This window comes from Phasianus colchicus, chromosome 11 (assembly GCF_987193195.1).
Source record: "Phasianus colchicus chromosome 11, bPhaCol1.hap1.1, whole genome shotgun sequence".
NCBI lineage: Eukaryota > Metazoa > Chordata > Aves > Galliformes > Phasianidae > Phasianus > Phasianus colchicus.
In genome coordinates this window covers 6,555,803-6,577,368 of record NC_143446.1, presented here as the reverse complement: position 1 = coordinate 6,577,368, position 21,566 = coordinate 6,555,803, and the positions used below count along the sequence as shown (strand labels likewise).

Here is a 21,566-nt window from a genome sequence, read left to right as displayed (position 1 = left end):
ACAAGCACCTACAATTGCTACTGAATGTTATTAGACTTGTGAAAAAAGAGGCCACTGCACACAGAGCTTTATGCATCTCTAAGAGCTATTGTCCAGACTTAAAGAAGCTGGATATACCTTAATAAATAAAATCACCTGATCTCTGCATAACTCCTTCACTTGCTGTTTGAAGAATCATTAAGAAATCAGTAATACCTCAAGCATTTTTCACCTGCAAAATCATTAAAAGTACTTCAACAGAAATATCCTTGCAACCCCAGAATTTACTTGGGTATATGAAAGGATCATACAATCATAGATTCAGGAAGAACAATCTGTAGATTTTAGAGCTAATTTGAACAAGATGGTGCAGTCAGATTTCATACTTAGATCCGTACAGATTTTAATGCACACATAACATATTGTATTCTGGTGTATATTGCAGCTCCTCCTGGGTTTTCTACTATCATTCCACTGCAGTGAGTTAAATCTTCTTTGAAAGAACTCATTATTGAAATAACAGAAATTGTGCTATGTTTCTTCAAGGTCAGCAAGAGTCCCTGATCTTAGAGTGGAAAAGTAAATTCTAATTTTACATTTGAAATGCATGTTATGTACTGCAAGCATGCATGGAAAAATACATGAAAGTATCTTGCTGAATAGGTAGGTACAAAGCTCTCTAGAGGTATGGCCTCACTTTGAACATTGTGTGCAGTTGTGGGTCCACAATATAGAAAGGATTTTAAGATACATGAATACATTGAGAAGAGGGCGACAAAGGTGATGAAAGGGCTGGAAGGCATGTCCTAGGTGAGTAGAGGCTGTCAAGCTGGACAAAAGAAAAAATGTCATCACTGTAAGGCTGGTCAAACACTGCTTTAGGCTTCCCAGAGGAGTTTTTGCGTCCCTATGCATGTTAGTGTTCAAGAGGCATTTGGATAACACAATCATTACCAGCGCTAGCATAAGCAAAAGACTTCTGGTCAAAGTACTTCTGCTGGAAGATCAAAGAGATGCTGGAGCATAATAAATTGTCCCATGTTGGTGTTTAAAGCATAGAAGAGAAGAAAACAATTTGGAACAGTGTTAACATTTAAAAAGACGTAGAACTATTGTACTTGATTGCCCATTTAACATTTCTGAGGTGTACATACCATAATATGAAATCAAGTAACCTTGAAAAGATCATAATTCATTTTCTTATTGTCATTACCTAAGTCATTAAACATATTCATAAGCCTATTTATATATTTGACTAATTATTTTCAAGATTTAAGACTTCTGTGATTTCCTAAATTTCCCTGATGTATTTAAGGGGAAACAAAGGTTGGGATTTTTGCTTGTTTGTTACTCTTCTATTTCTTGTGAATTCTCATCACTCATGCATTCATTCAGTTGTTCAGTGAATAGCTCATTAATATGATTTCAGTCTCTGCATAAAGGCACATGGAAAAAACACTATTATGTAACACTTTGAAAAGAGCTATAAATAGGCTTCTTTAATAACCATAAATTTACATTAGAAAGGTAGATAAACTCTGATGTTAAAAACGTTTATTTTTATCTGATGTTACTGTTTCATAACCTCAGTGTTATCAGACACATCCTGAATAATTGAGTAAGCTCTTGGTGTTTTATACTATCTGGGAAAGTCCTGCATATCAAATGGCTTTATACAATAGGAACAGAGATATATAAAGAGCTACATTTCTCTTCTGTGACTCTATCACACTTACCTGGTACACATTTAAAAACTATCCATGGCAGCCAGGGCAGACTAGATAAAGCAACAAATGACAGATATGGCTCTGATTTAACTGATGTTTCTGAATAAAAGTGGTCCCTTTCAAATAATTTGAAAGAAATCAACTTTGCTGTAATTTAACACTCTTTCCTTATTACCATTAACTGGCTGCCTTGATTTTAGTAATTTCCTGAATTTATGCCTTCCTTTGGCCAAACATCTTCTCATGATGCAGCTTGGAAAGAGAATACTGGCAGGAATAACGAAAGTATTCAGTTTTACAGTTGTTATAAATCCATCATTAGTTTTGTTGAGAATAGTTGTAAGGCTGAGAGTGTTCTCATAAAACCTTCAATATGCGTACGAAGGCACAAAAAGGCTAATACAGTAAATTGAACATGATAACTCTACTAGTAGAGAAAGCAATAAAGAAATAATTGAAAAATGAATGTTGTTTTATATACTGTGTCTATGATATCTATTTTAAAGTAATGGAATGTAATGCACTCTCTGGCAATTCAGTCTCTGTAGCAGCAGATCAGAGACCTAACAGAGGCAGATACCTGAGCCACGCACCTCTGACAGCAGGATGGATGCATATTCAGTGAGTTCTGCCAGTCAGGCTGAGCAGCTGTGTATGTCTGCAAGTTGATAAGACCTTTCATATAATTCTGAAATAATGAATGCTTATAACCAAACACTCAAATACAATGATCTGCAAACTACTAACTCCTTCCACCCCTGTCATAGTAAGAAGGGATGCCTGTTACAATCTACTTTTCTTCTCTTGACTGTTAAAGTACATTTTCATGTATGGGACTACTTTATTTCCATGACTGTACTTCTTTGATGGAGATGTTTTACAGAGCTCTGCAGATGTGAGGATGGAACCAAACAGCAAACTAAGCAGGAAGAAAGCAAAGCAATGAAAGCTATAGAAATAGTCAGCCAGGAAATACACATAAAGCACTGTACTTTGAGAGCATAGATGAGTAAAATAGACACAGTGAGGGCAGCTCAAGTGTTATCAGATGTGGCCTGATAAGAAGGAAGGAAATTGACCATTTTTTCCAGCTATTTTGCAGGATATAATTTTACTCTCCTTAAATAAAGAACACTAGAAAAAAAACGTTCTGATATCTCTGATATTGTCACACAAATGTACTACTAACAGCCCACTTTTTTTTTCCAACTCTATTAACCTGCTCTTTTCATTTTCTACTCAGCTTGGTGTGTCTTTCTTGGATTCTCAACCACAGAATCCACATCCTTAAAAGAACAGTTTAATTGCATTAAACATACTGCAATTACAATTACTTGGTTACCTTTCTTCAGACTTTAATTTATTTGAAATGTCCATACAATTAGACTGTGTACAATGCATTTATCTGCTCATACAACACAGAGCCCTATATTGTTAACACATATAGACATATCCATGTAGGATATGGTTGAAACTGCTCTATCAATAATGCTAAGCTTAAACAAGTGTACTTTAAAAGAATCTTCCAGACCTCATGATGTTACTTGACTAGAATTTAACCTTTTGAGTTGCACTTGTTCACGCTTGGTATTTTGTTTAGAACTACTTTGGAAGATTTAAAATTATTCAGACATTTTAAAATATGAAATGCCTGAAAATAAAGGCAGGTGTTTTTGGCAATTTTTTTGTTGTTGTTTCTGTTTTTTTTTTTTTTTTTTTTTTTTTTTTTTTTTAAGTAAGCTTTTTCTTCTGAAGCTGATGTTTTCTTTGATCAGAATTTGCCAGATACTCAGGCCTCAATCCAGGAACGCATACAGATACATGCTTAGTATCCATATCAAGTTGGTTCAACCCTCCTGAACACAAGCCTTTCAAGCAGTTGTACTGCTAAAACAGGACACGTATTGTATATCCTCGAGATCTGAGGCAGGGAAAGAGCTGAGGCAATTCTATGAGAGGACAAGTGAAAAAGCTGCATCAGCACCTGGTGTTTTGTTATTTACTCTGGATTTTGATTGCCTCTTAAAACACAGTTCTTACACTCAGTCTCAGCTGCTTGAAGAATAACCTTTTATTGTTTGCCTTTATCCTTTTCACAGCTAAACAGCTCATTAAAGTACTCTCCATTATCATTCAATAATCGTATTCTTTGTGACCAAAAACATTTCCATTTTTGCTCCTCATCAGGCTTACTTTTACATGCATATCAGTGTATAAACATCTCACTTTACAAAAACATCTTTCCTGTTCCTATTGTCTAATGTGCCAGCTAACCACCATTCCACATGAAAATATTTCTACACTCTTTGTACTGCCATTTCAGCCTGAGAAAGGTGTGCTGACGCCATACTAGTCCCATACTAGCACAGAAAAAGAAATCCAAGCCCAGCAGCAGTTATACTGCCAACCAGTTTAGTAACTTCTCAGAGCGTGCAGCAAGTCTTCCTCCTAACCTATTCTTTTCCAAAAGAGTCTCTAATGTTAATGCAATGCCACAATGCATACTTTCAATTTAAGTAAGTAGAATACTTGCTTCATAATTTTACTGTCTAATGGAAATTGCAGAGTTGCTCATCAATGTCTCCTCCATAATGCACTTCTTACAATTGTTTTGAAAGCTTCCGAGTATGCACTTATGTCAGATATTTAATTGCTTCAGGTCTTAAGCTCACGTTGATGTTGCTTATGAAATATTTTAAGTCACCCAGGTCTAACTATACGAGAACATTAATCTTCCAATAATATAGAATAGTTACTCATCAGGTACTGCATATTAAGATACACTCAGATTGCAAAACCAATTTTTAACAGCTAGGAAGCACTTTTTTCTCACCTCATTCAAAGCAAAGTACTTGCTATCTACTCCTTGGCCACTCTGCTGTAATTACATTGGAATTGACTGTAAACGTAAGGTATTGATTTGATCATGGGCTATTTCATCCCATCCTTCCCTAATATTCTAGTCTTTCTGAACTTTTCTCCAGAACACATCTATGAAAGAAGGTTACAAACTCTGTGACAGAGTACACAAAGTGTGAGTTTTTTTGGGGAGCAGTGTAGCGTGCAGTGTCTTGATTTGCCAGAACCTTTAATACTGTAAATATTTCTGGGCCCAGTTCCCAGTGACTTACATTGCAGCTGTGAAGTTCAGCCCCTCTCTAAAGCCATACCATTTCATTATGTGCATTCAGAAAATGAGCAATATACAAACAGAAGCTGCAGTGAACTGTCCAGCACAACACATCTCCCTAGGACAGAACAGGGAATAGTCTGATAACTAACACACTATAGTTGAATATATACTGGAAAAAAAGTATACTTCTAGGTAAATAAGAAGTCCTGTGTAAACTTACTTGCTTAGAATAGATGAGAACCAGTGAACTTGATACTGTAAATTGTAAGTGGGCAATATATCAGCTACGTCCGTGGATGGCATCCAAACTCTCTAAACAGAATTCAAATACTTCAGAATCAAAATGATTCTTCCCTTCTTTGTGCCATTTTTCTCACTGAATATCTAACCAACTTCATTCAAGATAGAAGTGATTAATTCAAGGAGTTTGACTTTTCTCATGTACTGAATGGTAAAGAGATCATACTGTTAAACATACGGCAAAATAATTATACATGAGTGAACACTGTCAACAAGGTATGACTGCAATATCAGTCTGGCCTTTGACTTAGAAAATACAATGTTTTTTTCAGAGTACTTTAAGGTGTGTCCAAACTTCTAAAAAATCAAATTAATAAACACAGAAATTCCATCATATGGAACCACGGTTATTCCTACGTGCATCATCCATTCATTTTAAGTTTTCAGCAAAAAATACCTGCAACGAAGTGAAATGAGCACTACAATACTGTTCTCCACTATGAAGTCCAATAAGTACCTTCAGGTAAAGCATACGTTTTGCAAGGTATTTACAAAAAAAAAAAAAACAGGGAAAAAAACGCTTTATTGAAACGTGTGCTTCTTGGATTCCATTTCAGGCTCTGAATACTTAAATAATTACAGATCTATCAGTGCTGGTTAAGTCTTCACTCCCTTTTCTTCTTCCCATGCTGTCCTACCACACTTCTGAGCGCTACAGGAAAAGGTCAAGCCAGCATAAGGCCAGCTGACGAAATCCACCTACTTACTGTGCTCCTTGGAGGGGCTCCAAGCTGCTCTCACCACAATCACCACTGCATTCACCTGGCTTGCAGAGTTCACGTCCCACAGAGATCCCTTTCTGGTTTCCTTAACCTCTTTCTGCACTTTGGTCCACAGACCACTTCTTCACCTATGGCACGAAGAGTACAGGAAAATAAGTCTTTCTACTTGAACTATATAGAAAGGAGATGGCTTTTATTACAAAAGCACTGTTTAGCCTAGCTGTTGGTGATGCTGTAAGTAGCACAAGCAGCACGGTGACAGCATAACGCATAGCGATACATAATGCAAAAGTTGAGAGGTGACACGCACCGCCTCAGCGGTGTTTTTGAACTGGGGGGAGGATTCAGGTTGCGTTTTTAATCGGTAAAGTCTATCATAACCAAATTGCAGCACGCCTCCACGCCTCGGGCGCTCAACGAGACTCTTATCGACCTCAACCACGCCAGGGCGGCAGAGCGGCAGGGCAGGTCAGGCCCGTCCCTCTCCTCCCTTCACCCCTCCGCCCCCCCGGGGCGCCGTCCCGCCCTGCCCCGCCGCTGACGTCCCTCCGCCCGCAGCGCACTGCCGCCCTTTCCCGCCCCCAGCGGCGGCGCTCCCCGTGGCGGAGCATGGCTCCCCCCGCGCCCCGGGCGCTGCTCCTGCTGCTCCTTCTCCACCGCCTCGCCGCCTCCTCCAAGCTCAACATCCCCAAAGTGCTGCTGCCCTTCACCCGCGGCACCCGCGTCAACTTCACGCTGGAGGCCAGCGAAGGCTGCTACCGATGGTGAGTGCAGGTGCCGCCGCTCTTTGTCCGCCGCTTCTCCCGGCTGCACCTGCGGCGCTCCCTCCCTCCGTCCGCCCGGGGGGAGCACGAGCCCCGACCTCCGGGCACCGCGCCGTGCCGCAGCGGGAGCCGCGCCGCCAGGCCGGCCGCCACGCGGGCTCACGTCGCTTCGGCGCCCCGCCCGCTCCCCGTGCGGAATCCCCGAGGGGAAAGGCCGTTCCCGCCCTGCTCCCACACGTGTCCTCGCGCTGCAGCCTTGTGCCGCTCACGCTCGCCGCGCAGCAGCGCAGGTGTGGGCGCGCCGCCGGGCTGCGCGCTCCTCAGCACTGTAGCAATGCCCCTTCCTCGCTGAGTAACGGCGGGTCGGGGTTTGGTTACCAAGGCGAACGTGGGACTGAACGACAAATAGCTGTCGCAGATTTAGAAACTGTGTCGCGGCCTCTGTGTTAAATCAGCTCCTTTTTAATATGCCTAACTATAATTTAGATGAGCAGAAGTTTCTGTTGAAGAAGCTGTGGCAGCCAGGATATGTTGAGGATGAGGCCAGACAGGTGCTGGCAGCTGTCAGCTGTTATTTGGTAGCTGGCAGTTACTGAAGCACATTGTTTTAGGTCTGTTTTCACTGTATCAGTTTATTTGTGTTACCACCCTTCCCATCCCTGAGCAGTTCTGTGCCCTAGCTCTGTGGTAACTCAGGTGTTACTCCACGGATTGGAGCATCCAAACTTGGCCAGAAGCAAGCTAGAGCCAGCTGTGGTGATGTGATTTACTTACGTGGGCTGCTTTAGTGGCAAAGTGCAGGGATTTTCCTTTCTGTAGTCTTTGGAGGTAACTGAGTCCGTAAAGGCTTTGCTGCGGGGGGGGGGTGAAGTACATTCTAGAAAGGTAGGAACAAACTCATCTAAGCACTAGTAAAGTCTGGGAGGTGTGGGCAGCCTTCCCTGTTGTCCAGTGACCAGCTGGCTGATGCTGGGCTGGCTGCTGCCCTTCCTGCACGTGCCAGACACTGTCAGAAGTATGTGGGTGTCTGTGTATCACACTAAGGTCTACAGATGGAGGGTAAGGCTGTACTCCAGAGAAATGCCATTCTTGGTCAAGTAGGGAGACATCAAATGAGGGTGATCCGTAGTCATTACAGAGCACATTATGCTGGTAGTTTGCCATGAGACACGTACCTTGTGCACGCTGGCTTAAGCAGTTTCCATCCTCTCCCTCTGTATGTCTTTAGAGGTGAATTCTGATTGAGAATTAAGGAACCTATACCAGCTTCATACAGGATGCCATCACTTTCTGTACTGGCGTTGTAGATGTGTTTTTGCTCACTTCTGCTTTGCAGGGACTGGCAGGATGTGGGTGGTAAAACTCAACGTGTGCTTGCAAAACCATCAGAAGGAAGCAGTAGCTGTGTGTGTGGGACTGAGCAGAAGCAGTAACGCTTGTCATGCTCTGAGTGTGTTTGCTAGACTGCATCTGCATCTCTCTTTCTGCATCCTTGCCCTTGCGGGCCTTGAGCTGTAGGGTATTAGAAAGAAATACAGACTGTAGGAGAAAGTCTATATTGACTTGCTGACAAGTTTCCTGTACTTTACGAAAAGGCTGTTGGTAGTAGCTGCTAACGGAGAGAGGCCATTAAGCTGCAGAAGTTTGGAAGTGCCAAATATAATGAGCTCAGAAGTAGTGACCGTATCTGTAAAATAAGGGTTACATTTCCGTGTGTAAAAGCAGAAATTATATGTTTGGGGCTGTTGGTGTGTCTGAGGAAGGAAGGAACAGAGGTTGTGTAATGCAGGTGATTGCAGGGTGGGAAGTAGCATATGAAAGCTGCTCTCATGTTATCAGCATCTGTCTTCCAGAGTTGTCCTTTGAGTATTTGAAGCGCAGCGTTAGTCATGCCGAGCATCCAGGGTCCATGCCCAATTTCTTGTCTCTGACATGTTGTGACTTAATTTCTTCTAGTTTCCCTTTGGAGCTTATCTTTCCATGTTTACCTCCGAAAGCAGGAGGTTTCCAAAATGACCAAAATGATCACTGTGATGCTGAAAATTTCTCAGATGTTTTTTGATATTTTTTTTTTAAGATGCTTGTGCTTTCAGGTCTTTGGGTTGCCTATATGTTCTTATTTTCTTTTTCTTCCTTTTTTTTTTTTTCTTTTTTTAAAGCTTTATTTTCAAGCACACGGTTTTCCTACATGTAAGTTTTGTGCATAGTACTATTTTCTGGGATAACACAGTCTGTGTGGATATATTCAGCACTTAAACCACATTTTTATTTATCTTTTAATTACCTTAATCCTGAAGTTACACCTGGCAGATTGAAAGCATTGAGAAGCAGGATTCTTCCCTTGAAATCTGCCTCAACATAATAACAGCTGGAGAGAATGGAAAGCAAAAACATTTTCCCTGAAGGTATACAGCATGGCAGGGTATTTCTAACAGAAGTTATGTGTAGCATCTAGATGTGTTGACATGTTTTTAACAGTATTATTTCATGTCTTTAGAATTGAGGCTTATGGTAAGAGTCAGTGGAAAGTTGAGCTTCTGAAGTTAGCTTTGAGAAATATAGCTGATTAAATTTAGATCGCTATGGTCAGTTTCCTTATGGAAAGGTTACAGCTATGCAAAGATGATAGTGGCTGTGTAATGCGTGTTGCCATTGTAATGATGGTGAGCTGATTTCTCTTGAAAGGTTTTGTATGTGCTGCTGAGGCTGGTGGTGGCGGAATTGAAGCTGCTGCCCTCGTGGCAGAGTGCTGGCTGAGATGCAGTGGCTCGGTGCTGTTTGGGCTGTTATGGATGGTGCTTTCTGAGAAACCAAAGCCTATGTGCAGCGCTGGTGTTGCAATAGATGGCTGGCAAAGCTCGTTCTCTGACTCCTTATCTTGCATTTCTGTTATTGGTTTGTAAATTTGTCTTATCACTCCATGAGATATATCTGATGTCTTGCAGTGTTCTGTAATAACACAGCAGGGTTGCTGACCAAGTCTGTAACCTTGTTTTGCTGCTGACTATTTAAAGATATTCAGCTTTTTCATCGCTGCTGTTGTTTCCTGGATACCTGTGTTAGCGGGAGTCTACAAAAGCCTTGTCTTAGTTTCTAACTGAGAAATTCTAGTGTGAGACGCTGATTGTCACTTCCCTTGCTATAAAAATACTTGTTATGTAGTGATTGTTACTACCTGCTGTTCTTACCCCTTCCTTTGGTTTCCACCTGCACTGCATTTCTCCTTGGCAGGGCCATGATAGAGGGTGGCAAAGCACTCTCTCTCCTCTGGGAGGTGACCACACTTTAGTGGGTGCTTTCTCAGCTCCGTGGGAGCTCCTGTGGATGTAGAAGCAGCTCAGGATCAGCCTGAGGTTGGGTAAAGGGGCAGGCTGTGCTGCTGTGGCTCTTCACCATCGGTGTTATGGTGGTTTGAAACCAGAGTGGGTGGCATGAGTGCCTGGTGTAGTAGTTCTGTCAGAGCTGGAGAGATACAAGAAGTAGTTGTGCTTTTTCTCTTAGCATATGTGTTAACCTGCAGTGCAGGTTTACTCCTGGGGAAGCTTTTTCTAAATCGAAGCACGTCCTGCCCAGAAAGGAGGACAGGGAGAGCAGGCATTCATGTTGCTTGTTAGTTTGGCAGCTGTCATTGCTGGACATCTATGAATCGTTCTAAGAGTTTTGCTCTCTTTGGTGTGGATCATCTAAGCTTGAAGAGTGTCTACATATGACAAGTTTTCATAGGCTGGATAGTCTGAAATAATGCAGAATGCAAAGTCTGTTTCGGAATGAAACTACCATTTTTCACTTTATTTTCTATTTTGAAATCAGGTTAAGCTAATATCAGAAAAACGCATGTAGCGAAACCTTTACTTGTTGCGTTCTTTTAGTTGCATGTTTGCAGTTCAGTAACACCGAGCTGACTAGCAGGGGGACAGTGCAGCATGCTGTTTCCCCTCCTGCAGGCAAGACACAAAGATAAGCATTTGCAGTAAAATGCTTTGGGCCACCTGTTGATTTGACAAAGTATGCAAGTCAGCTGGGCTGTGTTGGGTTGTGAAAATAATCACTACTGGCTTAACTTGGCCTCCTTTGAAGTTAATGTCACGTCAACCAATCACTTTATAAATCTCATGAGTGAAAGCTTCATTCTTGGCTCATTTTGTGGCATGTAATGTTTCCATTCGCCTTTAAAGCAGAACTGGATGGAGGATTTCTTGCTGCTTTTTGTTTTCCCAGTGCATTGCAAAACATCCTATGAGAGCACTGAGTGAGCAGTAGAGATAATCTCCCACTGGATAGTTGCAAATCCTTAAGATTTGAGGTGACTCTACCAGATTTCCTGTGCTTTTTCTTTTCTTTTTTTTTTCTTTTTCTTTCTTTCTTTTTTTTTTTTTTTTTTTTGGTGTGGGATCAGTTCCCATATCCTCAGTTCTCTAGGAATATAATTTTTATCATATAACCACAGTTGCCTGTATGCTATTCTGCCTCATGTTCTTTTTTGTATGCCAGCAGCGTTAGCCTCTAGAGTGGGCTAACGCTGCTGGCATACAAAACGAGCAGAAGTAAGGCAGCTACTGCATTGGTCAGTCTAGTCCTATGAAACTCCTTAAAACCTTCACTGTCTGCTTTCTCTGGTTGTGCATCTGCCTACGTACCTGAATATTCTGAAATAGTCAATTCGGTTATGGTACATCTCTGCAAAGGTGGATTTTTGCTCATTTAATCAGTTGCATTTAGTCGAAGAGCTGACAAAGCAATGTAATATGTGGAAGCAATATAAATCAGTAGTGTTTTCCTGGATGTAGGGAAATTATGTTTGCCTTATCTTTAAACCAGCTGATAAGAAGGTTAAATATAATCCTTGCAGTATTCATATGTGATATCACAGAACAGTAAATAAAAATACAGAAATAGAGCCGGATAGATCTGTAGGTGTGATCTTGCCACTCAGTTCTGTGTCCAAGGGAGAAAAGCTTATGAATGAAATGGAAATGAGCGAGAGGGCTGGCTGTCATTATTGCAAATTTGTCATATGTCACATTGGCAATAAGTAAGATTTTATTCATGGGGAAATAAATATTGGCACTTCTCTTAGCTCTTTTTCACCTCCACCTCATCCTTCTTTCTAGTTCCCCCCCTTGCTTCTCTCTTTCTCCTGGAGTCTGAGATTGAGAACTAGTGCCAGACATGCTTCTCAGGATCTAATTTTGACCTCTGACAAGCCTAGCTTTCAATATATATCACACACTGTCGTGCTGCTGAAGACCTGCTGTAAGTGGAAGGTAATATAATTTGCACTCTTTGGTGTCATTTTAAAGTAGAAGTTTCTTGTCTGTCTAGGACACAAGAGCCAGCCCTTTGTGTCTTGCAGCAGAGTAATGCCACTATATTATATAGCCTATTTGATTCTGCCTTATCCTTTCCGTGCTTGACCCTGGCTCAGACATATCTGAAAACAGAGTGTGTTTTTTTGATGTTGACAAATGATACAGAGGGATCATCAAATATTTTGTGGTTTTGGTGTTTAAAAGAACAAGCAAACAAACAAAACAGACATTATGCAAATTGTTTTATGATGTTAATCTCAGTAGGCCCTAGGTCACCTACCCAGTTCAGGTAATTGCCTCAGATAAGCAGGCATCCTGTCAGTAAAAAAATCAAAAATGTAGTGTCAACTAAGAATTAGCCCATATCCAGCCGTAAAAGCTTAGAATTTTCTTTATAACTGTAGAGTTTATCCAAGTTTACAGCTAAAATTTAACTCAAACTACTTCTTTGTTCCTTTTTCTAATGTGAAAATCTAATGTGAAATTCCGTAATTCAGTTTAGTTCTATAATGCTATTATTAGTGCTAACTGTAGTTGTTATGTACTAAAATACTTAATGATATATTAAAAGAACAAATACAGAGAAACCCCTGTTGTGTTGTAAACAATCAATTTCAGACTGTAAAAAAACCAAATCTTCAATTAATCAAAAATTCTCACGGCAGAGAATATTAAACAATGTGAAGAACTAAATAATAAAACTCAATTCCATAGGTACATGCTTATTTTAAACTGCCTGAATGCTTATTAAGTCAGATCTGCAAGCTCAGCTTAAAAAGCCTACAGGAGAAAAGATTGCCTGGTTGTGAATGCTAATCTTGTTAGGGAACTTGCTAAATGTTGGCAAACTGTTTCATGCTTGCTTAGAAAGCTACAGAGTAACAGGAAAATAATGAGTTGGTGATTCTGAAATAAGTAACTTTATAGCAGATGTAAATGTGCTAGTAATATACAAACACAGCATTATTTTAGAACCAGTGTAAAGCCAATATAAAAATATGTTTATATTTGTGTGCAGTGCTTAGGTATCTCACTTCTAACAAATAAAACTTGAAAATTCCAAGTTAGCAGTTATGACTGTTTTAAAATCCATTAAGATGGTCTTTCTGTAAGCAAAACATTGCTGGAGGCACACCAATATTATGAATTAATCATTGAATTAATGGATCTTGCCCAAGATAAGCATATTATAATGCTTTGCAGTGTCTGATGAACCTGTGTGCTTCCAATTATCAGTGCAATTAAAAATGTTCCAGCTGGGCTTTTGTGACCTTGGATGACAGGCTTTTGGGGCCTCGCTGCCTGCACAGGTATAACAGGATAAAATCCAGACCCAAATCGGAGAGGTGGCACAGAGTTATTTTTGTTTCCTGTGAAGTTCCTGTAAGGAACGTGATGTTCCTGTCTTACTGGCTGCTTTGAGATGAATGGATTTTTGGATAAATAGATACGTTGTTGTTTCTGACCTTACTGCAGTGCTTCCAGGCCACGCGGTCGGTGTTTGCCCAGACTGTGACTGGTATCACTTAGAAAGCTGAGTGTATTGAGATATTTTATGAAATGGGTACGTTGTTAGTCAACAGGAAAGCTGTCTTCACTCCTTTGGATTGGTTGGTTATACCAGCAACAGAAGTAAGTAAAAGCAGCCTCTGAATGCAGGCATGTGTGGTACTGCTGTTGGTTTGCAACCCGCCTCCAAATCTTTACTGATTTATAATTTCCCATAGATAAGAGGTAGTTGGTTTTGTACCTCCTTCCAAGGAAAAGTCAGAATCCAATTAATGTCATCATCTTAACCAGGTGGGAATCTACTAAATGGTTTAGATTGCATTTGTCAGACAGAAAAATGGCTCTATCAGAACTGTAGTAAGTGATCAGGCCAGAGGTTTTGGAACTTTGTAAACAGCTGGAGATAGAGGCTGAATCTTAAGAGGCTGAATTGCACCCGCCTGTGAAGCTGTCACAGTAGGGAGAGCAACACTACTTTTGTCTGCCTTGGCTCTGGTAGGCTTCTGGTCTGTGCTTTTCCCATTCTCAGTCCAAGCTTGCTTTTGCTGAAGTCCCTGAGGAGCTGTTGCAATTCAGCTCCAGTGAAAGTGTAATGTAAGGTATTTTGATGGCTTTATGCTAGCCTTTTGATTTCTCTATAGCTGTAGTTTAAACACTGCTAATACAACTATTTAATCTTGTAGGTCCTCCACCAGGCCGGAGGTGGCGAGCATAGAGCCTGCAGATCAGGGTGAGCGCCAGTGTTCGCAGAAAGCTGTTGTGCAGGCACGGTCCTCACAGCCCACACGTCTGACAAGTATCATCTTTGCTGAAGATACAAGTAAGTTCTAACTTTTGTTAGGTAATTAATTAAAAAATAGTAATACATGGAGGTGATGGTTGAAAACAGCTTGTCTTTTAGAAGGCTGGAAATTGCCTTTATGTCTGTCAGACAATGTACCTGCTTAGTTTTTAGAATGATAGATATGCAAAAACAGATGGTTGAATAATTATCTTGCAGTCACTAAATCACAGTGACATAGGATTTTACGGTTTCTGGGTAGCAGTCATTAAGTTCTCTAGGATGTGAGCTGTATCTGACAATTGCACTGTACAAACGCTTAATATATACTCAGAAAATGTCTGTTACCGTTAGTATAGTTGGAAATGAAAAATGTTTAAGATTTTTTCTGTGAGGAAGGGAACTGTAAAGGAGTGAACTGCTTCTCTACTCTCTCTACTGCTTGTTTAGCCACAATCACCATTTGACCGAGCGTTTCTTAGCCAAGGTCATGACCTCATTTCACTTCCTTCAATGTCCGTGTCTTGCACCATCAGCTTAAATTTGGAGTGTATTTTGTCTTGTTACTGATGCTGTTTGGATGATGAGCACATCCAGTGCTACTGATTTTGTGTGATTTCTCTTGAAGTGACTGGACAGGTTCTTCGTTGTGATGCTATAGTTGATATAATTCATGGCATACAAATCGTATCCACAACAAGAGAGCTCTATCTTGAAGATTCACCACTAGAGCTAAAAATTCAAGCTTTAGATTCAGAAGGTAAGCAATTTATTAGCGCTGAAACACTTTGTTTTCTGATATATTGAATATTAAAAGCTAAGCTGAGTAATCTAAAGGAAGTTCTCTGGATAACATATTCAATAATCTATTGATTTTGTTTAGGTATAAAACCTACATACTCAACTACCTGAATAGGAAAATCAAATGCTGCTTGATTTCCAATGTCTTTTCCCTGCCTTTTTTCCTTACTTGCCCAGGACAATTGACGGTAGTGCTAAGAGTAGTTTTGAAAATTGGAATTTAAAGTCAGTAAAATAAAGATGTCAGCTGTTAGCAATTATACCTTCAGGTCAGGAGTAAGAATATAATGTAAGAAGTTGCAGTACTTGTTCTGTTGAAATATCATGTTAGGATTTAACTAGGCTGAGGATTTTGAAGAAGTCAGTTTTACTTTTCTTCTTTCTTTTTCCTCTTGACTGTGATAATCTAAAGAATTTTGTGAAGGGACATTCTGAGTCTAACCAAACATCTAGCAGGACATTCAGAGATGATGCTAAGGACCAATTACCAATCCCTTAATCATTACGGAAGCACTCATTATTGGGAAGTATAGTTTAGGCTCATAAACGTCAGTGTATGTGGATTAAATCCATATTTATTAAGACCGTGAAGCTTCTGCTCTTCGTTGTCTGTTCCATCAGAAAGAACTGTGGTACTGGTTTTAAAAAAATGCATTTTTCTACGGTCTGTTTTCACGTATGCATGAGCACTCTTGGAAACTAAATGATATTTAGGACAGCTAGTGGGAACGAAATGATAGGTTATAAGCAGCTCTAAAAGCTTGACTTGTTCATTTAGGGTTGTTAATGAGCCCATTGTGTATCAGTTTATTTGTAAAACCAACATTACCAGGTTATGTGTGGCAGTATGTTAATAGTGTAAATTTCTTTTTATATTATGTGTAATACCAGATTCTTGGTTTGATATTTCTGCAACTTCTCAAGCGTGCTGATGGACAAATTTCCCTTGGACACAATCCAAGTTAGAGTTTGAACAGGAGCAGAGGTTTAACAACCGGAATGAACCTTTACTTTAGAGTAAAAAGAAGCTGAAAGAAGCTATTTATTACAAACTTTAGGACTAAACGTCCCTGACTAAGTTTCGGAGATTGGAAAACACTCAAAGCTTTGAAAATCAGTTTCTTTTAATCAAAAAAACTTTTTTGATCAAAAGGTTTGCACTTAAGAGAACTTTGGACATCTTGGACAGTGAGAGTATTTCTCCACTGCCCCTCTTATTGGAGTAAGAAAAAATGTAATACAGCTTTGCAGAGCTAGAACTTGCATCATTAAAATGTTAAACTTGACTACATGTTAAATAATGTAATCCCAAGCAATTTTAATTATATTTCCATGTACATTTGGAGTTTTTTGTTTAAAATCCTATTTATTTGGGATTTATGGCTGTATGGGAACTGTTGAGTCCTGGCCTGAATCACTGATTGAGCACCAGGGAAAGGACCTGATCAGCCCTGGGAGCAGAGATGAAGGCAGTTCAGCTGTGTGACAGGAAGGGGTGGAGCCTGGCTGCACCTCTTAGACCTCATTGAAGGGCTGAGTGCCATGGGGGAAGGATCTCTGGTTGGAGATCCCTTCTTGCTGGAGCTTTTCCCTGTAATCTTCGGGTACGAGTGAGCAGTCTTCTTCCCTTCCTTTATAGCACCTTTCTGTTGTGCCGATTCTTTGTTGTTACGCTTTTTCCCATGATATTGATCTTTCCAATTGCTACAGTGGCTATCTGTAGTAAGTTGTAAAAAATGAGAAAGGCAGTGTAATACGCAGGTTGTGTAATTCTGTCTTAAAATCTTTTTGTGGCTTTAAGATACCGTAAACCTTAACGCACAGGAGTTTGAGAATACATTTTCTTTGATTCTTATTTTATTGTAAATGCAAATACCAGAGGGAGAAACACAATTGAAAATATACTTGAAAATACAGTAAATGCTGATGTTTATTTGTCCCAGTGAACACTGCAATTCAGAGCAAGACCTACCCTGAAAGTATAAAATCCTTCAGATTAGCAGCTCGTTGTAGTTAATTGTAATCATGAAATATCCTTGCTTTGTCTGTTTATTCCATTTTTGCTCCTTTTTAATATTTACTGTTTTGCAGTCTTTTAGTTCAGCTTTGTAGAAAATAGGTGATAAAAGTGGAGTGATATATGTAGAAAGTGTAGTTCATCAATGCTATGATCTCATGTTTCCCAAAAGGCATCTCAGACCCACGTTTCTAAGTGAAAGGTGTTGGTTTTTTTTTTGGTTTTTTTTTTGGTTTTTTTTTTGGTTTTTTTTTTGGTTTTTTTTGTTTTTTTTTGGTTTTTTGTTTTTGTTTTTGTTTTTTTTTTGAGTCCTGGCAATATTCAAGAAATAGTAAAGCTTTTGTAGTCAAAGGGCTGGCTGGTGCTGAGGATATCTTAGGTGCAGCTGTCTCCACCTGTCCTTCATTCAGCCCCTGTCTAGTGGCTTCTGTGAAAAACAGAATGATCTTGAATTTGCACATCAGTAAAGCAAAATAGAATGTGAATTCTGTAGCTAAATACTGATAGAATACTGACAGTGTTCCTCCTAGGGATAAGAGAGAATTCTAGGGGCAACAAAAAGTTTTGTTCCAGGAAGGCTCTGTGGGTGTTAGTAATTTTGTTTTAATGTAATTGTTGGTTTGTAGGAAACACTTTCAGCACATTGGCAGGGTTAGTGTTTGACTGGACGATAGTAAAAGACACAGAGGCTGATGGCTTCTCAGATTCCCACAATGCATTGCGGTAAGTTTGTTTATGTTGTTCTCAAATTAAAAAAAAAAATAAATGAAACTCCTGTCCCTTAAGTTTCTATGTAAATATTTCCCCATTTCCAGGCAGTTTACCTAGTGAGCACTTAAGATAATGCTTATGTATTGGTTGGAGTGTATGTATATGTATTTTTGTTGTTTGTTTGTTTGAACTGTCCACTCAATAGCCTGGGCACTTTCATCTCTATTTAATTTAAAAACTGATAGTGCTAATGAGCAGTCGAGCTATCTCTAATCTAGTAACTAGAGAATGAGTATTATGCAAAAAGTCCAAAAAGGGGCTCTCTCAACTCAGATTGCTTCAGATGTCAGTCAGCACCTAGTTCTGATGTTGAAATAGCTTTCAAAGTAACTAACCTTTAAATGAGAAAGGGCCAAGAGGCTGCTTGCAAGCTTGGTACAGCTCTCAGGCCAGATGAAATCGCTGAATTCCATCTGTCAAGGCAGTGAGAGAGAGCACTCATTTGATAACTAAGTCATGGTGCTTACTTCATTACCAGTACTGGCTCTGAAAATAAATTGATCGGAGATTAGAAGTGCGCTTTTTTTTCCCAACTCATTAATGAGTTTGGTGTTTTCCAGTGTCCTTGTATAGTTGGGAAACACTGTTCTGTCCATTTAAAGGAGATGGAATTTTTGCTCAGAAGTTGGAGAGCTCATCGTGGCAGGAGTAGGAACAGAGATCAAGTTTATGATTTTCTTTGCTCCTATGTTTCTCACCAGATCACTTCACAAACTTGTTTTGTTTTTGGCTTTTTATTTATGTGCTCTGCCATTTTATAGCGTTGATTTTATTATCCTAGTTTTCAGCTTAGAATAATGGAACTAAAATGGCTTCAAACAGAAATGTCAGTTTATATCTTTATTAAACTAACTCAAACTGGGGACTGCTCAACATTTTCTTACTGTAGTCTGAGAGTTTTATCTTTACACTGACACCGACACGTTGGAAATAAAACAGTCAGCACACTGGGATTCTGTTGTTTTTTTTCTTTTTTTCTTCGTAGTCATTTATTAAGTACATCCAAGCTTCTCTATAGAGGTCAGAGTTGTGTTCTGGTTTGTTAAGCTGTTGCTTTTATAAACATAAGCTGTGGGGTCTTTCACATCTGCTGTTCCACAGTAATGCAGAGTTTTTTGCAGTCTTCACCTACTGTAAAAACTGAGGAATTGTTATTGAAAACGTGCAGTTCTCTGATACCTTTTGAAAGCTGGCAAACAAGCTTCAAACAAACTTATCAGTCACGTAAATTAGCTGCAGATATGTTCAAGAATAAGTAAAATTTGGATATCTGGTCCTGGCAGACATCTTAAATTTGCAAAAAAACATGGAAATAGCTGGGAATAGATGGTGGTGTTTCTCTACTGGTTTATAAAGATTGGTTAATTTTTATGCTCACTTTTTGCCTTTCAGTATACTCAAGTTTTTAGAATCCACTTATATTCCACCCTCTTACATATCAGAGATGGAAAAAGTTGCCAAGCAAGGAGATACAATTTTGGTGTCTGGAATGAAAACAGGGAGTTCTAAATTAAAAGCAAGAATACAGGAGAGTGTCTATAAGGTAAGAAACTTGCATGCATCCTTCTATTTCTTAAATTTAGTCTTACAGTTACAGAAGCATAGTGCTGTATTGTTTCCAATAACATCTGTTGCCATGGTGGGTATCAGTGCTGCACTTCAGTCTTACTGGATTGACTCCATAATTTGTGGCACTGAAGGTGCTAATTTTGTTCTCTGTGGAAGGGGTTGGAGCTTGATGCAGTTACCTTGGTGTAGCCATCTTAACCCAGCACAAGTGCCAGAAATTGTTCCTAAACCTGACTCTGACAAAGGCCCTATGGCTGAGGAGCACTCTTCAAATGCTTCTGTGAGATTTTATTACTACTGACAGCCATTTGTCTTACATATCTAATGAGGATCATGCTTATAGTAGTAATACATGCAGTAGTACATTGGCTTTTTAGGTTTTTGTTTCACTAGGTTTTGTTTTTGTTTTTAAACTAGAACTTTTTAGGTCTTTTTTGAATTAATAAATAACTGGAATGAAAATTGCTATCTTGGATGTACTTTTATTTCCTATTGTGCATGTGATGACTGTCATACAACTTCTTGGTTTGTATTTAATTCTACCTTGTTAGATCTTGGTTTCCAAGAAAGGGTTTGGAATGGAAATGTCAAGAGAGCTCAACTGCTGTGTTGGCAGTTTTCCCAGCAGCTATAGAACCATGATAGTTCTTTCTTTGTAACAGTGTGACAGTTTTTCATTTAATTCTGGTAACAGAAAGTAAAACCATCTCAGTTGCTTGTAAATTTTAACAGGAATACTTGGCATTTTGCTGCTATCAACCTTAAGAAATCTTTGTATAAAACATCGTGCTTTTTTCTGAAGTTCATCTCATATCTGCATTCTGGTTTTGAGGCTTTTGTGTTGCTACATGTTTAATGTTTTTGCTTAAGCTAGAATTACCTAAGCCATATCTGTAAAAATTGTTCTATGAAAATATTCTAGGTAATGCTAGTAGAAGTAATAGAACATGTTAAAGTTTTTGGTGAAGTTCTGCCTTTGATAAGTAATTCAGCTGAATATAGTTGCCCTAAAATTATGCAGTGTTAAAGGCGAACTCCTTATTGCTACTTCTTGAATGCTTCTAGCTTGATTTGTTTTCCCTTACATTTTTCTGAATTAATTTTGAGCTGATATGGTAAATGTAATTGAAGTGCCATAACTTGCATTTACAGTTCTTTGCTTGTGGTTGGTAGTTCATTTAAATCTTTCACTGCTGCCAGGCTGCACATTTTCAGTGAGTATCCCTCAAACAACTGCAGTAGAATTTATACAGTTGTCTGTCGTATTTCTAATGTAATAAATCAGTGAATCTGATACAGACTATGTAATGAAGTTATAAATCATGTTTTATGGAGGCATCTTTTTTTTTACAGTAGGGAAAGTAAATTTCAATGTCTGAATAGTGACTGTGCTGCTGTGCATCTGTCCCACGTATTTCTGTATTCTCCCAAAAACTAAACCAAAATTATTTCCAACACAGACTTGTTTTTCTTCAGCCTTGCATAACATTACCGAACCGTGCATAGATGGGAATTGTTTCCCTCTTTTAGTTGCTGGGGAGACTTGTGGTAAAAAGGGAATAAAGTAAAAGAAATTGTTCCTGGAATGCATCCAGAAGAATTTCATTTCACTTTTCTTTTTGAACCATGTCCAGATGATTCCTCTTCTGTCTCCATTTCTCTCTTTGAAAATGAGTAGATAGCGAATATTTGAAGTACAAGACATGGTGCATTAAATACTTCTGAGACCCGTAGCTTCTAAATGTTGATTTGTTTTAAGTTATCAACCAGCTCCTGATGCTAAACCAGGAGTTAGGGGGGGAAAAAAAACTAAAGGGGATGAAAACTTGTGCTCAAAACTGTGGCAGTAGATGGACACAGCTAACCCACTAGTGCTGAAGCAGCTGCATAATGCCATGTAGGGTAAGTTTTCACAGCAGTATCGGTGCCGATGCTGGGAAGATATCAGAGCAGACTCATGTATCAGCACTGCCGGCTTCTGCCAAGCAAGTAGTGGTCAGACATCACTCTGCATGTACCCATCTGGGGCTCAAGAATGGTGTCTGGTGCATGTGAGGAATGGGAAGGCTCTGCCATCCTCCAGGCACAAAGCAATTGGGTTTGCAGTTTGTGTTCAATTAATGTTACAGGTTTTCGTCACTAAGATAATTGAGCAGTCAAAGTCAGCTTTTCTTTGAGTGCTTT

At 39.5% G+C, this 21,566-nt stretch overlaps 2 protein-coding genes across 2 annotated transcripts in view; one reads left to right on the top strand and one right to left on the bottom strand.

The window, feature by feature from the left end:
* The window catches only part of HDAC11 (histone deacetylase 11), an 80,081-nt gene extending 73,291 nt beyond the window's left edge, over positions 1-6,790 (bottom strand). The window contains exons 1-2 of the mRNA XM_090148121.1: positions 6,621-6,790; positions 5,847-5,989 (exon numbers count right to left, since the gene is read on the bottom strand). The gene's annotated coding sequence lies outside the window, so the exon portion shown is untranslated. The remainder of the gene's footprint in view (positions 1-5,846; positions 5,990-6,620) is intronic.
* Positions 6,331-21,566, top strand: part of NUP210 (nucleoporin 210) — a 61,011-nt gene continuing 45,775 nt past the window's right edge. Inside the window, exons 1-5 of the mRNA XM_031608699.2 lie at positions 6,331-6,625; positions 14,127-14,263; positions 14,853-14,984; positions 17,669-17,765; positions 19,206-19,356. Coding sequence (XP_031464559.2) covers positions 6,471-6,625; positions 14,127-14,263; positions 14,853-14,984; positions 17,669-17,765; positions 19,206-19,356 — 672 coding nt within the window. The 5' untranslated portion in view covers positions 6,331-6,470. The remainder of the gene's footprint in view (positions 6,626-14,126; positions 14,264-14,852; positions 14,985-17,668; positions 17,766-19,205; positions 19,357-21,566) is intronic.